The sequence below is a fragment of the Saccostrea cucullata genome, unplaced genomic scaffold (assembly GCF_032062105.1).
Source record: "Saccostrea cucullata isolate Sc308-1 unplaced genomic scaffold, CSIRO_AGI_Scuc_v1 ctg824, whole genome shotgun sequence".
Lineage (NCBI taxonomy): Eukaryota > Metazoa > Mollusca > Bivalvia > Ostreida > Ostreidae > Saccostrea > Saccostrea cuccullata.
Window position 1 is genome coordinate 100,200 of NW_026923345.1, and position 20,343 is coordinate 120,542.

A 20,343-nucleotide genomic window follows, 5' to 3' on the forward strand; every position below is an offset into this window, starting at 1 on the left:
CATATTCTTATACATGAAATGAGACAAAGCAGTAGAAAACTTTTAGATGCATTTTAATAGAAAGATCATTGAAATGAAACAAATTCTACTTACTGATGAAGATGATTATGACAACAACGACGATGGTGATGAAGATGATGAATTAATACCCTCAAATTGGTCTTTTTCATGGTCCATTTCATACGAGCATCTTTCTCTCATTCTTCTAGTGCAATAGTGTTTTAGAGCATCTTTTTGAGACAGAGGAACTCGGCTTTTAGTTTTCTTCTCGACATATACACACGTTCATTTATTATTTCAAATGATAATCTCGGTAATTTCTATCCATTCTACCTACACTTGATCAATGTATGAATAAAAGATAATTGTTATGGAAGATTTATATTTAATTTGTAGAATAATCTTCCTGTTTTTCATTATTTTTTCGCCCACTTAATATTTGTTTTTGTATTTTTGTAGCAAGAATGTAAATTTTATGTTGGATTTATTCAATTTTGCTCTTATTTCTTTTATTCGAAGTTTTCTCAACGTATTCTTCCTATTCCCTTCCCACCATTTCTTATTTTGAATAAGAATTCGCTCATTAAATTTGTGTATCTCATACAATGTGAATTTTAAATGTCGAAGACGATAAAAGCTATTCACAAAGATCTGTAAGGATAATCTAATAATGATTTCTAAAATCCTAACAGATCTTCCTAACAGATCTTACATTGTACACTTGTATAACAGTTAGCTGCATGTAATTAAAAGTTTCATTATTTTAATTGAATGGACTCGAATGCTGAAATAAAATGAAACTTTTATAATTACATGCGGTTATGTAATTTATCGCCAAAATATGGCTAAAATATTGCAGAAACAAAATAATCAATCAATATTTTAATTGAGACCATTTCTATTGGAGGTCCTTCCCGACAATCAATGAAATCCTAATCAACTGCTGGCATTTAAAAAAGAAGAAAAAAACTAGTATTCCTGGTTTTCTTTCAGGTTATTTGCTTTGCGCTGACAGTATGACTTCCTTATATTGGTAAAATTAAACTTCTGGGTTAAACTTTTTTTCAAATGTATACAGAAATCTTCCTTTTATTAAGGAAGCCTTATGAATCTCAGATGAATCATATTTCCAGATTTCGATTCGAGACAGTATATGGCAATGAAACCCAAACCCCTATGGTCGTCAGAGATTTTTCACTGCGTTGGATTGCTTGATTTTTGTTGGTTAACGCCGGATCGGCAATATTTCAGTCAGTTCGGTAGTGTCACTTCGTTGGGGGAAGGAATATGTGCTATACGTACATTGACGCAAAAAATCGTCTTGGACTTTAATTCCAAACACAGTAATCTGTCATCAGAAGTTACTGAAAAACAATGTCTTATGGAGTTCGTATATTTCACTCGGAGTTCCAGGTTTACATTTTTATAAACTATTCATCCATGTATTTCTTGCAATTCATAAATTGGTAATCAGTCAAAAATTTAGATTCCGGTACGTCTTTGTTCGTAATGGCAATTACATATCACAGTTTCCCTCTGTAATTTATGTAAATCGTTTATGAAGGTTTGCAGTAAAAGATAACAAAAATGCTTCAAAAGTTTAATTCTTGTATACATATAGATATCTAATCATAGATGTATTCATTAATCAATGCTATTTATAACAGACAACAATATATATAAAATTTGGTTTTAAAAATTTACAATACATTTATAAAACAAATGTAATTCAAGAATAAAAAGAACACATTTTTCAAAGATATGCAGGATGATAGAAATTAAAATGTCAAAGCAAATCAAATTGTATATCAAAATATTGCAGCGTTGAAATTCTAAGAAAGCACAATGCTTCAAAGTTCTGTACAGAGTTTCTGTATGATCTCAGTCATGTCTACATCTTGTTCTTGATGGCAGTATGAGCCAGCCAGATATCAGAGCTACAGTCCCCTCCCGGATACCTCACTTCGTGGGCCAGCATGGGGCCCTGGGGCTCTTTGCCGAAATCCACTAAGAAGTTTGGATTCAAGGACAAACCTCCATTGACGTTGTTAACATCCAATATGTACAACTGGCATCCTTCTCTGTGAAAGGTTAGAAGAATATAGGCTGTATATAGTATCTTAAATAGGGTTCAAAAAATTCAAAGCCTTAAACAAATTAAATTGATCTTTTTTCATATTTTTTTTCTTTCTTTTTTTTTCTTATTTGTTTTTTTTTAATACTAAATACAATATCATCCATAGCAAAAGATTTTTTTTACCTTTTCTAAAAATTGCATCTTGAAAGATTCTAAGTGACATTAACATTCAAAATTCAAAGTAAATATACAATTGAAACAAAGTCACAAATCAATGCCAATTTCTATTATTAAAATATTTAAACTGGAGATGGATACATAAAACCACACACAGAAGGTGGGGCCATCTTGTAATAAGAGATCTGGAGCTATCTTGCAATTCAGTATTACTTGGTAAGCTCGGGGTAGAACTGATCATCCCACTTGGAGTAGAGAGATGTTGTCACATACAATCTCTTCCCGTCCAAACTCAGCTGAATCATCTGAGGGGCACCACGCAGGCGCTCTCCTTTCACATACACTGGGTCTGGCTGAGTCTGAGGAGAGGATGTAAAATAATTGCGGGATAATTTTTTTAAAAATATTGAATTTGGATTGGAGAAATTATGATATGTGAAATATATAATAAATGAACAATTTATCAATTAGAAGTATCGTTACCTTTAGTTCTGGGTCATCTAGCACCTTGACTTTTCTACCTTTGCAAATGCTTCCACCCAAGAAGACCTGAGGAAAAAACATTTATGAAACAAATATTAACCCTTCATGAGGAAAAAAATGATTAGTTCTAAATCCTGAAATGCCTTATAAAAGGAACGATTGCAAGTTAAATTTTGACATTATTTGTCTAATTAATTAACTTGAAGTCAATATAGTTTGCTGATGTTTTCAATGTCTTCAAAATTCATCCTCATTTCATCTAATCTTTTTCTTTCACATTTCCCTTATTCTCCCAATATTTAAAGTAATAACAATATATGATTTCTTAAAGATATTACTTGTCCCACGAGTTTCGGATTCCTTCTGTCAGAGATATCATATTGACGAACATCTCCATGAAGCCAGTTACTGAAGTACAGATATCGGTCATCAAGTGATATCAGAATGTCCGTAATCAAACCTAACGATTAAAGACAGAAGTTTACCCATGTGTGTGCTGCCATAGAGAGATAAGCTGTTAAATGCCTTAAATCGTAATATTATTTTGATATTAAAAAAGAATACAAATGTATATTAAACTACGTCAATGTTACTTTGTATATCTACAATGAACACTCTATGTCATACCTGGCATCATCTCCATTGCCCAGCCCTTTACTTTCTTTGGAGGAATACTTATGACTTTTTCGGCCTCCCATTGACCATTCTATAATTAACAAATATATCACATGAAAGTTATTGATTACAATTGTTTTCTCTATCGAACAGATAAAGAAAGAAATGTTAACTCACTGGAGCGCGGAAGAATCTGAAGATGGTTGAGCTGAGTGCGCACCCTACATATCCCTCCGTGGCGGTAGGATCGTGGAGGAAACGAATCTCCAAAGGTAGCTGACCGTCCGGACCTAAGTCAATTCTCTTGATGAGTTCGTGTGTCGTCCAGTCCATGACATTCAAATGGTGGCCATAAAGACCTTTGTTAAAATAAGGTTAATTATTCTCAGATTCTTCCACCATGTTTTATTAAATAATATCCTTAGCTTTTTAGAAGGTACTCATTTCAATAATAATGCTCTGGTGAGAATATTATTTGCAATTCACCCATGAAGGTAAAGTGAATCTCAGATATACAGTGTACCCTCACAAAATCCACAAATGTTAACTCTAGCCTACTAACTTTGGTAATTTGACTTTAAAAATCGTTGATACTGTAATATACTAATACATGTATACGTGTAGTTAACAATAGTTTACTATTTTGTTTTTTGTTAGGGTGAATACCGTCTGTCACATGTTGAGGGTTGAATCCGTTCCTGAAAGCTTTCGGTGCTCCCCACTCTGTGCTGATCAGCACGTTATGGTAAGGCTGATACCAGTAGTCGTACCCAAACTCTAACGGTTTCGTCTCCCAGTTACCCTTCACAATAAACGACTGTCCGTCCAGCAGGATAAAACCACCTGGATGGGAAAATAACAATGTTTACCTTTCAATTTAATTGTCTGAAATCTTAACGTATTGGCTCAAATATTTCATATAAAAAGGTCCTGCCTACCTTTTGCGTTTTCGTTTTCATCTCCAAGACAGCTTATAAGAACTTCGCCTGACCCAAGACAATGGGTGGTATGTGGAGCTCCCAAGTTTGCCTTTTTATGTAGTTGCCACGGCTCAACACTCTACAATGCGAAACCATAATATACATGTATAAACCTACTTAAAAGAGTCAATCTTTTAGCATGAAATAAAAAAAAAGATTTTTGGATTGGAAAGAAAGATAACTCTTGTGAATTTTTCAGTTGCAATTCCTACCGTGAACAGACGAGGTTGTCGCTCATTGGTTCCCACATCCACCACATACACTCTATCACTGTTAATACAGGGGAGGATCAAACGGTTTCTACTTTTGGAGCTGTCTCCAAAACAGCTGGAGCAGGCATTCCAACCAGAGTGGTGCAATTCGTCCTCTTTGTTCGGCATGTAAAGACGATGTATAACCTGAAATGATTATTGTTATAGTCAGTGGGGCTGCGGTGTTACTTGAAATATTCTATTCCGAAATAAAAGATAAATCACGTCAAAATGTGAAATAAGTATGTCAATATGCAAAATAATTATGCAGTGTGTCTACCAGTACGTCAATTATGTGATTTTTAATCTTTTCAGAATATCTTCAATGTTACTAATGTCAATTTATATATGACATGCATCTTCACCATACAAGCAAGATTTCTCCCATATAGCTTTTTACTATACAATGATGCAATCATATAGTGTATTTTTCCCTATTTGATTTGTTTCTACCATTTGTACAATTCTAATCTTTATCATAGGGAAATCAGGCGTAATTGCTATGGACCTTCCATTGTATTCAAATCTTAAGACACCATCTGCAAGGTAAGCTAGGTTACTGGATTGAGGATAGAGGAAGATTCCCCAAATTAAATTTGGGAATCGTGCTTTCCATTTTGAAAGAGCAAAGAACAGATTTTGTATTTAAATTATTTTGGATTTACATGAACATGTCTTAATAAAAATGCAATAAACCACTCTGGTGATTATCCGGTTACAACTTTTATCTGTAATCATTTAGACCTTGATAAACAATTCTTATCAAAATCTGGTTGTTATATCTTCAAGGTAAAGAAATCACCTCTACGCAGTATAACGATTTGTTTGCTTTTTGCAATACATGCACTTACTGCAAACTGAACATTAAGAATTACGATCTTTTCATTTAGTCTCAATTGCAAAAAAAAAAAAAAAAACTTTACTAGTCTTGATGAGTAATGCAGTAAAAAATTGGAATTTAGTTTAATTTCAACTAAAAAGTTCAATTTGTACAATGTTTTGAAAAAATAATTCATAAAAAAAAAGAATTATTCCAAAAGATTTGAACTGAAAAGAAAACCCCTTATTGCATACTACAGGTAGATTTTACTGTGAAATATGGAAATAAGGAACAGAATTCAACTTCATATGTCATTCAAATCCTACGGATCAGAAACGGAGCAAGCACGGATCTCTAAAACCTTACAGGTGAAATCAGATGCCATTCCCTGCCGGTAGATCACATCTGCATGAACATGTACCTCTTGTTATGATCGATAAAAACGGGGGAAAACCTATGGAAAACTCAATTTGTAAATTATGGCTTATCAATTTGTATGTAAAACGTTCAGTCAGGATTTGACTGATCAATAGAGCGGGTGTGACTGGTCAACAGGGGATGCTTATTCCTCTAGGCACCTTTGTCCAACCAGACAATGTCCAGGGGTCCGTGTTTAATCTTCACATATCTGTATTGTTCATAGTGTTTTTAGATGGATCACTGTTCGCTATCTTCACCTTTAACCTTTCTGATAGATTGTATTTCCTGACAAGGTCATTGTACCGACCATAGAACTTGCAAAATGATGACTTTAAACGAGACAGTTAATATTCTTGTTTTATCAACTTGTTAGCCAATACATTGTACCTTGTCTCATAGACCATGTTCATGTGTATCAAATTAATAAAAAAAAAAACCCACAAACTCGATATATGGAGTTTAAAAGGGTATATTTTAGCAAGGAGAATTGACAATTGAGAAGTTGTTTATCACGTTTATCATTAACCTTTGTTTTAGGTTACCATTAACGTGTTATTCTAATAAAATATCCAAAATATGAGACAGATGAGCCAGACTCTGTGAGATCTTTTATTTCAAGCTGAGATTTTTTTTTAAAGATCTTTAAGTGATTTCGCTCAATATTTCTATATACATGTATTGGTGATGAAACATACATTTTCCGAGTACTGAATGATTCGTTTCTTACTTTACTGTAGGTGGGTGAAGTAGGGTCCACGTCTACTGTTGCCAGATAGTCAGAAAGGTCTTTCTTTCTGCTTACGGGGGTTATGCAGGGGAGATACACAATCTTCTCCCTGGGCCCATGCTTCATAGCATCCAGGGGCGTGGCATACCCCGGCCCCGTACCACAACAACCTGCTGAGAAAGGGGATATCTATTCACAATGTAAGTTAGTTGAAAATTTATACTTTACAATTGTTTTGCCTTATATTGTTCATTTTCGCTAGCAAGGGTTTCTGATATGCTGCTCTCCTCATAATCAGGAGAGTATAGCGTATCAGAAACCCTTGGCCAGCGAAGTTGTATATTGTTAAGACAAAATAATTTAAATAATATGTAACAGAATATCTTTTTGAAATATTATACTGCTAAAAAACATGAATCTTTATTTTTCAATTACGTACAAGTATTATTATTTAAATTCTTATTTAAAAACTGCACTTATTGAAGTATTCAATAAAATTTTTTTCATGTAATAAAAAATAGTAAAACATCGGTAATTCTTATTTAAAAACTGCACGACAAAATTTTTTTCATAAAAAATAGCATCAACAATAAAATGAAAAATTTAATACATTCCACACATAACTGTACAATAAACATGTGAGAAAATAGATAAGCGTAAAAACTCTAGCTTCCATGACAATTATCAATGCAGCTTTTCTTACAATGACGGTTGACGTGTACAATGTGTTCGTATTTTATCAAAGTTGCAATGAATATATTGCGTAAGAGTTTCCAGAATGTCATTTTAAAGGAGGGGTTACATAGTCTATCGAATATCTTCGCACGAAAGCGACTCATACTCTTCACAGCTCGAAAATAAACTTGCATGATCTGGGTAATATTTGAATAATAAAATGCTTTCTTTGGTTGGTAGTACGGGAATTAACGTCGCAGCTTTTGCAAAAAAAAATACACAACCCGCGTAACCAAAGAAAGCATTTTATTGTTTATGAAAATATAATTGTATTCATAACTGATGTAACAGTCATTGTTCAAGAAATTTACGCACGTGGCTTACTTAGTGTTGTTCATGCACTGATTAGAGGCAATGGTCTTCACAAGTAATAAAAGAATAAAATATTCAGTAGATGTAAATATATATTTTGTTACACTAGTGTATCTGTTCATGGCGGCTTTCAGCTGCCATTCAGTCGTAAATAAAATATACTATAATGCATAATGTTTACCGGAAATCTTCACAATCTCGACATACCTACATGTAGTTCATGGTTTTGCACGGAAGACTTTATTTTGAAACTAACTTTATATGAACATCTATATATATACATGAACAGCGTTGAATCTTGACATAACCTGAATATTTAGATAATGCCATCAAGATTAAAAGTATCAAAAGAACTGTATGATTAGCGCTAATACCACGTACTATATGGAAACCCAAATTAACATATACATACTGAGTATTCAAATATTTGTAACTTTCTCGAAATATTGGTACCTATTTTTAAATAACTGAACATACAATGTTATCTTCAGATGAATTCAAAACAGGTACAATTAAATTTAAATGATACAAAGGATATGGAGATAACGAACAGTATTCAATCTCAAAGTCCATAAAACAATACAAAATAGGAGCAGAGCAAACACGGACCTCTTAAACATCAGACGTGGGATCAGGTGCCACGGAGGAGTGAGCATCCCCTGCCAACCGGTCACACCCGCCGTGTGCTCCTTATCATGATCGTGAAGTAACAGAAAAGTCTGTCAACAATTCAGTGTGTATACAATAACCTAACAATCGTATGAAAAATAATACATTAGTATACATGATAAAAAACGTACAATTTAAAATCCCCACAAATGATTTGAAGATAGGTAAGAGTCTTTTATACCTAGATTCCATTAAATCAATACCTGTATTTTATTCTAAGTATCTGTACGCTAGTATATCATGAAATCTGTTAAATCTATCTCCAACTTCATTGTGCTAATTTGGAGGTCAAAAATATGCATAAATCAACCTATTATTAATTAATATTGGGCATGATTGATCTGATGATAGGTACAAATAACTAAAGTAGTCATAAAGCAAATCCCTAATTGTAACCATCTTCAAATAATTGAACTTATTTCTATTAAATTTAAGATAAGTACAATTGATCTAAATATAGTGTAAATATGAGTTAGACATATGTGTAAGTAATTACACCAAACTTTAAATAAATAATACAAAATTCAAATTATTTTTTTAATCAGTTAAAGATAGGTGCATTAATTATCTCTATCTCTTCATAATTTGAAAAAATATACAACTGATACAAAGAAATGTTCAATTCATTTAGAGATAGATAAAAATTCATCACCTGTATCGCGGTTTATGCCTCTCAATACGCGAGGGCATGTTCTACGTATGGACAGTTTCTAAAGCAATATAATTGACAAACAAGTTGTTGAAACAAGAATATCAGGAGTCTCGTTTAAAGTCATCGTTTTGTAAGTCCTATGGTGAGTATACTGACCTTGTCAGCAAATACAAATTATCATTAAATCAAATGCTGATTGACGATTTTCATGATAATTGTTTGGCCATTATAAATATACACACTGAATTGTCAACAAATTATTTCGTTATTTCCCGATCAAGAGAACGAGCACACGGTGGGTGTGGCCGGTCGGCAGGGGATACTCATGGCACCTGATCCCACTTCTGAAATTTTGGTTCGTGTCTTCTCTGCTCAAATTTTGTATTGTTTAACGGACTTTTGAGCTTGAATAATGTTCGTTATCTCCATACATTTCATGCATCCCCACAAAAGTTTAAAGATCGGTATAGATCAGTAAAACCTAAGTTCAATTCATATCGACTTTCTTTGAATCAATCTTGGTTTCTCTTTAATTCGTAGTATTTGAAATGTTCCTATCTTCAATTCATTTATATTATCTTCAAAATAATTGTAGCCATCACCAAAAGAAATAAAGATAGGTTTAAACGAATTTAAACTATCTTCATTTTCTTAAAAGATATGTAGAACTGATTTGAAGGAATGCTCACTCCTCAATGGCACCTGATACCAACTTATGATATTTCAGAGGTCCGTTTTGTCTTGCTTTTAGTTTGTATTGTTTAATGGACTTTTGAGCTCGAATACTGTTCGTTATCTCCATATATTTCATCAACTGTGAACTGAGCCGGTATTATTAAAGTAAAGCCATGGCTATAGGACTACCAATACTGTGCTGTTGAACTATTCTATTGAAGTAACATGACTTCATACAATTCATGCAGTGGCGAATCCGGGGGCGAGGGGGGGGGGGGTTACGAGGGTTGCAACCCCACATCCTTCCTTTGGATTTGCGTAAAAGAGAGAGAAAGAATAGAGTCCCAAATTTTTGTTGTGTTTTCTATAGAAACAGTTCATGTAGCAATATTACAATAAATATGAAGAAATTTAGTTGTCAAAATAGAACACGGAACCTTCAACCCCGTATAAAATAGGATTTTCGGGTTTGGAGATTTGTTTTCCTTGCTTTGTCAAAAACTCTCAGGTACTAGTATTTAATCAATAATTTTTTTTCCAGGCTGGTAGTCCATCGGCATCCACTTTTTATAGATCACATAAGTTACAAAATGTATGTAAACGTACGTTATATATAACAACTCTTTTCCTCTTCACCCCCTTTGAAAAATTTCTAGATCCGCTCCTGTTCATTTAATACAAAGTCAAAATGGCACTTAGGACCACCATATGTTTTGCATACATTTATTGAGTAATAATAAACAACTATGGAGTTGAGTGTTATTTATATACCCGTCATTTAAAGGAATCCACACTCTTCCCCACTTCATTATAGTGAACGGAGAAAAAAAAGTGAAAAAAAGTTTACACGATGGAGGATTGAAAATATTAAATATAGTTAAGGAATGTTTTTAAGTTTTGTGTGAGTTATTGATGTGTGAATCACACAGACTTGTCACGTAGGCATATTTTTCATGAAGCGCTTCCCTTAATTTTTTTTGCAACAATGCTGCTTATCAATCCATTAACGCTGAATTAGCTCGATTCATTTTTTTTTCTGAAATAAAGATTTTTTGAGCAGTGAGCTCTTCCAAGAAGTTTTTAATGAAAATAAAATTCGATGTAATGTTTAATTTTCATATTTTTTTCTCGTTCAGAAGACAATACCATGACGTACAGCTAATAATACATCATCTTACGTATACTTGAAAATATAATGTATACGATTATTTTACAGAATATACGTCTTGCTCTCATTGTTAATGCAAAACTTGCATTTTTCTGCAATAGTTGCAATCTGTCATTTCAACAATATCAATAATAAAATAAATAATCTTTTTATCTAGCATGACAATGCATTCCATTTATGGAGATAATGGTCTTATTATGTAAGCAGACAAAAGTGCATGACATAAAAGTGCACATTATATTCATATGATGCATAATTTTTAATTGATGGCAGATGATGAAAAAGAAAGGTGGTAGCCAATGAAATACATAAAAGGTTTACTAAACTTAAATGTAACTTTAAGCTCCAGTACGAATCAAATTATCGTCAAGAACAGTACATTGTACGCATTTCCAAAATTCTTTGATATGTATTTTTTCAACAAACGAATGACACCTTTGAGCCACCGTATTTTTTTTTTTAGGTTTGCAAAAAATGATAGATATTATGGAATAACCATTGTTGCATTTCATACTGATTAACACTGAAACTATGATTTAAGCTTATAGCAAAAAGACTAGGGCTACTAGGTGAAGGTATTTGTCAGTGGTGCTCTTATATAACAGAGAGTTCTTGGTCTAGACCATACGTATGGCTGGTATGCGAAATAAGGTTCATTGTATATCTAGCACGCAAAATATGAAAGCAAAACAAAACAAAAAAATGCTTGTTGAACTAATGCACACGTTAAAGTGGACAGGTTAAGACAATGCACAGAGAACATTAATTATTTAGACTGACTTACCGAGCGCCATCGGTCAATGTTTGGGGGTCGGTGGCGTAGGTAAATAGACCAAAGTAATCAATGTCAATAACGGGAACTTTAAACTGATAGGGGGACCACGTGCATGCGTAAGTGTGGTGATATACAGGTAGGGCCAAAGTTGAAATAAGTGGGACGGGGAAGGGAGTATGTTTATGCTTTCTTATTTATTTTTAACGGATGGGGATAAATAAAAAAAAAATAATAATAATGAGTGTTCGTAATTTTATTTTCCCACCAAAATTAAATTCACCCATGCAAACACTTTTTTCACATATAACATCATATATTGCACACACATTAAAAATTTAAATTTCAAAGATAGCAGGGTGGACAAATGCGTTTAAAAGTTTCAGATTGTTTTTCCTGAACAAAACATAAGGAGTTAAATCACATAAAAAATCAAATCAGAATTGTCTGAAATAAAATTAATATAATTAACATTTTTGTGTGTACTTCGGTGACCAATGTGTGTAATTTGATCACATACATGTACAAAGTAAATTGATAACTTAATAGATTTCTCAGCAGCAAAGGATCTAATATTAACGTCAAATTTAAAACTCTATCTTAAAGCATTTTATTTGCCAATAAAGCAATTTTTACATTTTCTTTTATTAAAATAAAAGAAAAACTCTTAAATATGATAAAATTAAAATTAAAAAATCTCCCTCGTTTAAGACTTTCTTTGGGGAAATGAGAGAGAGTCACAGGTGTTGTGTACATGTCACAGGTGCAATTGATAAGATGTAAATCTTGAATGATTGTCATCACTTGTACACATCTATGAAAAAAAATTCTTATTGATATGTTTACATTTTCTCAATTTTAGTTTAAAATTTTGATAAGAATAAAAATATTTTTCAATTTAATTTTAAGTTAAGTTAATATTAAAAATGTAAGGCATAAAAAATTAGAAAATATATGATTTGTTATCAAAATTGAAGCGATCCTATTTTACCTTTTTCTTTTGTTCTCCTGACTTTTAATGCTTTTTAAACAAACATCACTTTAAGACTACTAGTAAAAAATTAGAAATTCCTTTAATAAAACTATAGATTTCTGTCGGTAATAAAAAGATAATTCAGAGACATAATAAATCTTATTTATGTCTCTGGATAATTTCTTTGTAGAAAATATCTTTTTTAAGTACAAGAATACTACAGTAAAATGACGGATACACAGATATCTAAATGAGAAATGGGGGGAAAAAAGAATAAAGAACAGTGACCCGTCTTACAAAAAATCTAAGTAATACAAAACTGTAAGGCAAGCATAAATCACGGAACCCCGAAAGTTCCAGAGGTGTAACTATATATGTGCTTCTGAGGAATAAGCATCTCTTGTGATACAATTTGTTTAAAAGGCCGAGGGCGGACCTTTTCTTATACGGCCAGGCCGGACCTAATATGTTATCGTATTAGGTCCGGCCGGACTTTTAAACGAGGCGGACCAAATATTATGCGACACCGGCCACATCCGTCGTGAGTCCAATCATCCGGTAGACGAAAGCATCTCGTTGACCGGTCACATCCGTCGTGAGTCCGGTGTATTGATTTGTTATACGTAAAATCCCGTTGTCAAATTCAGTATTTCAAAACAACTCTTACAGTTGGTATGAAACAAGCCAACAAAAAATACAATCTTATGATAGTTTTTAGTTGCTAACAAGGCCATTATAACAAACATAGAATTTACAAAATGCTGACTTTAAAACTTTAAACGAGGTTGATGAAATCCCTGTAACATTAACTTATATGTGATTAGCTTCCCTCGTTTTTAAATTGATCGTACTCGCTGAATGCTTTAGAGTATTGAATAAATTGGGACATGTAAACACTATATTCAGGTATAAAAAGATAAATACTACTAAGGAAAAGTTAACGATGAAATGCTAGTTATCTCGTCAATCATACAATTTAGTTAATATACCTGGCTCATCATCTATACTCAGTAAACCACCAAATATGAAACAGAAGTAACAAACTCTGTGATGTCCTTTATGTCACTGGGATAGGTCGAATCCACATATGAATGACAGTGACTATTAATTTCTTCTTCTCGTGTTGAAACTTTTTGAATTCTGCTTCACAGGAATATTAAAACAGGTCGGCTTATATAGGGGCACAATTTAAGCTAAAAAGTTTTTCAATACATGTAGTTTGTTGCACAACAGAAAACTTAGTAAAACGAAATGCCATAGCTGAACTATTAGAACACAATGTGTGTGTTTGCATATTGTGCTTGTCCCAGACTAATGCAACTGTGCCTTTTTTTGGATATATTATGTAAGTGCACTCGTATATATTTGCTTACACCATGCAGATCATCAAACTCGCCGTATATATAGGGTAAGTTGCTTTAAAACAGTAAATAAGCTTCTTTTTACAATGATGCGCGAAATATTGCGCAATGAAAACCACAATCGGCCCCCTAAAGAATGTGTGCATATTGTTGTGAAAAACTATACAAATATCAAATCCTCCAAAGCATTGCGATATTGTTAGACAGTACACGAATTTGTTCTGCTCTATATAATTTAGGGATGTTTTCTAATACTTACTCTAGATGAACACAGTGACCCATCTTTTTTTTTAACCCAGTGTAATGAATATTTTGGTTTTCAATTATCAGAAGTGCTTTCTCTGTTCCTCCGTTTGGCTAATTTTATTATTAGTTATGGAAGACTTTGACATAAAATTTTGACACTATTCTGGCTAATTGTAAATCTCTAATTTTAATTTTGAGATCAAATTCTGTCCATTTTGCCAGTTTCTCTCCATTTCCAACCGAAAAACATTAAATAGCATAAAGACGTTTATGAGAATATATATGATGAAGATATTCATTTTCAAGTATTAATATCGTGAAATTTATAATTCAATATTTCTAGTTTAAGCGAACTTTCTGTCATTTGAATACCTTTCGTTATAGAAAAATTTTCACAACAGAATTCGAATACAAGTTTATGCAAAATATACGAGTTCGTTTTCTACTGCGTATTTTTACACGTTAGTTATGTAATACAGAAAACGTACCTTCCTCCTCAGATGAGCTCATTTTCTACAGCCTGTTAAGGGAAGCCCGACGCGGACTTTAAATGCGCTCTATTCAGTAGATCTACACGAATCAACCTTTTCTCCTCCTTTTAAAATATTCGTCTGCGCATAAATCTTCATTCTGCCGAAGAGTACTTAACGATTCCATTTTATAAAAAGGTCTTTGTGTTTAAATTTGATTGATAGAAAAGCTTAGTATGACAGTATAAGATATTGTTCTCAAAATAATTTATACTTGTCAACATTATAAATAAAAAAAAACTTTAAGACAGTAGATGTGTCATTTTTGAAAATTTATTACAAGTAATTTTATGTGAAAAATCTTGATCATTTACTTGTGAAATATTTTAAAATTGGAAAGGTACTTAGCCTTTTTGTGAGCTGAAACTAAAGGATTTTTTGTAGGGGGGGGGGGATTACTGGCCATGACAGCGGATAGATTCCTACCAAAAAATGAAACTTAAATATTCTACTATACATTATATACTATAATTGTTTTAATTTTTCATGAAGTACTTTTCCTTTGGAAAATTGTAAACGTTAAAGCTACATTTTATATGAAACATATGGAGATAACGAACAGTATTCAAGATCAAAAGTCCATAAAACAATACAAAATAAGAGCAGAGCAAACACGGACCTCCGAAACATCAGAGGTCAGATCAGGTGCCAATGAGGAAAGAGCATCCCCTGCCGACCGGTCACACCCGCTGTGTGCTCCTTGTGATGATCGGGAAATAATGGAAAATCCGTCGTCAATTCAGTGTATAAATAATGGACTAACAAATAGTATGAAAAACGTCAGTCAGCATTTGACTCAATGATAAATTGTATTCGCTGACAAGGTCATTGTATCGACCATAGAACTTACGAAATGATGACTTTATGACTTATGAGTGAGCAGTTGGAATAGGACCTTTGATATTTTTTCTTTCAATACTAACCTTTTTCTGTTTGTATTTATTACGTTTATTATCGGATGAGATACTTTTAGAAAGATCTTAAATTCATTAAATCATCAAATAAAATGAAACGAGCAAATTGTAGACGAAGAACTCACACAGCGCTTGTTTCTTTAATAAATTGTTACCTTGGACATAGTATAATCTATTATACTATGGGTTAAAAAAGTAATAAGGAAACAAGTGCCTGTGGGAACTCAGGATCAATTAAGAAAATGTAAAAGTAAAAGAAATCAACAATCTTTAATTGACCCCACTTATTTGTTCATGTATAATAATTTGATAGATTGAAATATGGAGATCAAGTACAGTATTCAATCTTTAAGTCCATTAAAACAATAAAAATTGGAAGGAAAGCAAACACGGGACTCCAAAACATCAGAGGTGGGACAAGGTGCCTTGGAGGAGTGAACATCTGAAGACCCATCATACCCGCCGTGTGTTATTTGACATGATCGGAAAAGCCGAAAAAATCGCAGACAATTAAATGTGTAAAAAAAAATGGCTTAACAATACCGGGATAAGTATGAAAAACATCAATCACTGACAGTTAGCATTTGACCTAATGATAGATTTACTGACAAGGTCATTGTATCGACCATAGAACTTGCAAAATGATGATATCAAACGAGACAGTTGATATGCTTGTTTCATATTAAAAATGTTAAACTCTTTCATACCAATTGAACTATATCTTGGTTTTGTACTAAATTTGACTACGGAATGGACCGTCTATACTTGACCGGTCAATCAGGAATTCTTACTCCTTCTTGGCTTCTGATCCCTCCTCTGAAATATTCACCAAATCCCATACGATCGCATAAGATTGAAAACCAGAAATAAAAATGAGGACATGATGAAAAGCGATCATTATCATAAAAAAATTGTGAAGATAACTAAAAGTGGTCAATCTTCAAGAGGCAAGATCTTGTGCCTAGGTACAGGAAGGGTACGCGTCTCCTGTTGACCAATCACACCTGTCGTGAGCCCTAATAGAATACTGATCAGGTGAACGGAACAGTCTGTAGTCAAATTTAGTATAAAAACAAATTCCTACAATAAATGGTATGAAACAAGTCAGCTAAATTACACCGGCACTGACGATGGGTTATATTTGCTAACAAAGTCAAAACAAAGACCATAGAATTTGTAAATTGCTGGCTTTAAATGTAGTTGTTGAAATCCCTGTAATATCAATTTATCTGTCTGTAGTCTGACTAGGTTTAAAAATTAATCTCACTTGGAGCCTGCACTCGAATGTCGAATAAGTGAGATGTAAACACCGTATGCAGGTGATAGAGACCTGTATGTTATAAATAAGGAGAGCTGAAGATGAACAAGCTGAAGTGCGCGCGCGCGCGCGCGCGCGCGCGCGCGCGCGCGCGCGCGCGCGCGCGCGCGCGCGCGCGCGCGCGCGCGCGCGCGCGCGCGCGCGCGCGCGCGCGCGCGCGCGCGCGCGCGCGCGCGCGCGCGCGCGCGCGCGCGCGCGCGCGCGCGCGCGCGCGCGCGCGCGCGCGCGCGCGCGCGCGCGCGCGCGCGCGCGCGCGCGCGCGCGCGCGCGCGCGCGCGCGCGCGCGCGCGCGCGCGCGCGCGCGCGCGCGCGCGCGCGCGCGCGCGCGCGCGCGCGCGCGCGCGCGCGCGCGCGCGCGCGCGCGCGCGCGCGCGCGCGCGCGCGCGCGCGCGCGCGCGCGCGCGCGCGCGCGCGCGCGCGCGCGCGCGCGCGCGCGCGCGCGCGCGCGCGCGCGCGCGCGCGCGCGCGCGCGCGCGCGCGCGCGCGCGCGCGCGCGCGCGCGCGCGCGCGCGCGCGCGCGCGCGCGCGCGCGCGCGCGCGCGCGCGCGCGCGCGCGCGCGCGCGCGCGCGCGCGCGCGCGCGCGCGCGCGCGCGCGCGCGCGCGCGCGCGCGCGCGCGCGCGCGCGCGCGCGGCGCGCGCGCGCGCGCGCGCGCGCGCGCGCGCGCGCGCGCGCGCGCGCGCGCGCGCGCGCGCGCGCGCGCGCGCGCGCGCGCGCGCGCGCGCGCGCGCGCGCGCGCGCGCGCGCGCGCGCGCGCGCGCGCGCGCGCGCGCGCGCGCGCGCGCGCGCGCGCGCGCGCGCGCGCGCGCGCGCGCGCGCGCGCGCGCGCGCGCGCGCGCATCTCGTTTGTCATATAATTTGGTAGTTACTTGGCGCTTATCGTCTATAATCGGTAACAATCGAGAACATGGAAACCATCATGAACAGAGCCTGTAGGCAGTATCTCGTGTCTACGGTCCACACACTATAGCTATGAACACTATGTATTGATCAGATTAACCAGTTAAGATTCATTGATGTATATTGTTTAACATCCCTCTCGAGAATTTTTCACTCATATGGAGACGCCACCACTTGCCGGTGGAGAGCTGCAAATTTAGTTTAATATATATTTTATTCTGCAAATTTAGTCCTATATTCGGCACTTAGGGCCATTGAGCAGGGAGGGATCTTTCTCGTGCCAGTACCTACTGCGACATGGGGCCTCGGTTTATACGATATCATCCGAACGACCAGTCTCCAAGCCCCACATTGGGATTCGAACCAACTTCGAATAAGGATCAACTCCTTACTTCGCGACTCTAGAGCAAACGCTCTAACCACTGCGCCACATGGGCCACAACCAGTTAAGAAAAATGTAATTAAAGTTCTGAAAGACAGATGAAAAGAAAGGCCGTTAAAACAGTAAATAAACACAAATAGGCCTCGCGCATTATTTTTCTCACATTGCGCAATCCTCAGGAGAATAGTTGTACAAAAACTTACCTTCTTCCTCTTTCATTTTCTGTAAAGGGAATGGAATCACGTTAGACAATACAATTCTATCCAAATGTTTACAGTTGTGTATACACGTATTATCATGTTCTTTTAATTAGTTTTGTCATGTTTTATCTGTTTCTAAGGAACACATATTATATTAATTTCTTTTGATGTGGGATTCACAATTCGGTCGGTCTTTTTCAGTGAATTTGTTTAATGCATGAATTCCTTTAACTTACATTTTGAAAAATATTTACTTTGAATATTCACTCTATTATCAAAATAGATGATACCAGTACTAATGCATTAGTAAGGTAGAGTCATGCACCTGAACACTGTTTGGTGAAGGTATATGTATGTTTGAAATAACAATTTAACATTAAACAAATTACCAGTAGAATGCGTAATTACACATAAGCACTGGAATCTTTCTGAAATCAGAGACGTTTTCAATTAAGAAGCAACACATTCTTTCTGAAGCTGTAGTATTTCCTATAAGTCACGATATTTCTGGTGAGATGACAAATGTAATGAAATGATACAGTTCACATTTTGAACAAAATATATCATTTAACTTCCTCCATTCTCATAGTACCCTCAATAAAAGTATTTACAGGAAACCTATTCATGCAGTAAATGAGCACTTATTCTTGATTTTTGTTTGGTTGATTGATTGTTGCTTTACGTCTTATTCAAGAATATTTCACTGATATAGGGCCATCACCTTATTTACCTGTAAAGACCTTCAGCAGACCTTTACTTGGCACTCAGGCCCATCGGGCAATGAGGGGTCTTAATCGTTCCAACATCCATGGACCATGGAGCCTCGGTTTTGAGGGTTGTCTCGAAGACCTGGAATTTTTACTTAAAGATGCCAAGCGATAAGCGAAGAAACAGTTGCTACTGTTTTGATAGATTTGTGTCTCTCACAAAAAAGCTCTATCATTTGATCTTCCGCGATAGCGATTTATTGACAATTTTCTTAATTTCTTAGTATTGTCTGAATGAAATACATTGTATATATGAAGATAACGAACAATATTCACGCTCAAAAGTCTTCTTCAAAATAAATATAAGTAAAACAATATCCTTCTTTTATTCACATTGCAGCTATTGCAGAAAAAAAATACGTATACCGTTTGCGCAGGTTTTTTTTTTTACAGCTGCAACATTAACTCCCGTAAATAAAAAGCAAAATTAATGTAATGTTAAAATAAATGGATTAGTAAAGCTTCATAGCTTCTAGATCATTTGCATGAAATGTATGGCGATAATGAACAGCATTCAAGCTCAAAAATCCATGAAACAATACAAAATTGGAGCATAGCGAACATGAACCTAAAACAAAAAGGTGCCACGAAGGAGTAAGCATCCCCTGCCGACCGCGGTCATACCCGCCGTGTGCTCCTTGTCATTATCGGGAAATAACGGGAAAACAATGGCCTGACAATCAGTATGAAAAACGTCAGTCAGTGTTTGACTTATGATAAATTGCATTTCCTGACAAGGTCATTGTATCGACCATAGAACTAACGAAATGATGACTTTATAAACGAGACTGCTGGTATTCTTGTTTCATCAACTTGTTTGTCAATAGTTTACCTCGTTTCAGAAATTTTCAGACGTACAGCATGCTTTTACGTATTGAATCAACTGAGGGAGATATAAACCCCGTATGCAGGTGATGAAGGTATACATATTTATGGCACGCCAAATTCACAAAAATGAGATAATCATAGTTTCACAATTGATAAACTAGGTTTATCGGCTGTAAACTATAGTTTACAAACCGTAAACTATAGTTAACGATTCGTTAAGTATAGTTTTCATCTGTAAAACTATATTTAACGGTTGTTAACTATAGTTTACGAATGTTAATTTAAGTTTATCTGTCTGTAATAAGGCGTTAACAATAGATTTTGTTGATAAACATAGATTCACGTTTGTAAACTATAGTTTACAATCGTAAACTATAGTTAAGAGTTGTTAA

The 20,343-nt window shown here is 35.9% G+C and overlaps 1 protein-coding gene across 6 annotated transcripts; it reads right to left on the minus strand.

Moving 5' to 3' along the window:
- Positions 1-1,586: 1,586 nt before the first annotated feature.
- LOC134263789 (methanethiol oxidase-like) lies at positions 1,587-18,390 on the minus strand. 6 transcript variants are annotated; one of them, XM_062746170.1, is made up of 11 exons: positions 18,360-18,390; positions 6,551-6,720; positions 4,545-4,730; positions 4,291-4,411; positions 4,019-4,195; positions 3,530-3,711; positions 3,365-3,443; positions 3,076-3,197; positions 2,738-2,803; positions 2,468-2,613; positions 1,587-2,081 (listed from the first exon to the last, which is right to left on the minus strand). In XM_062746170.1, exons 1-11 carry the CDS (start codon positions 18,373-18,375, stop codon positions 1,892-1,894), a joined length of 1,455 nt encoding a protein of 484 aa, XP_062602154.1. In that variant the 5' UTR covers positions 18,376-18,390; the 3' UTR covers positions 1,587-1,891. The 6 variants fall into 6 exon arrangements, with proteins under 6 accessions (XP_062602154.1, XP_062602153.1, XP_062602152.1 ...); XM_062746169.1 differs by having other exon boundaries at positions 6,551-6,723; XM_062746168.1 differs by lacking the exon at positions 18,360-18,390 and adding an exon at positions 14,602-14,724.
- Between the last annotated feature and the right edge of the window lie 1,953 nt (positions 18,391-20,343).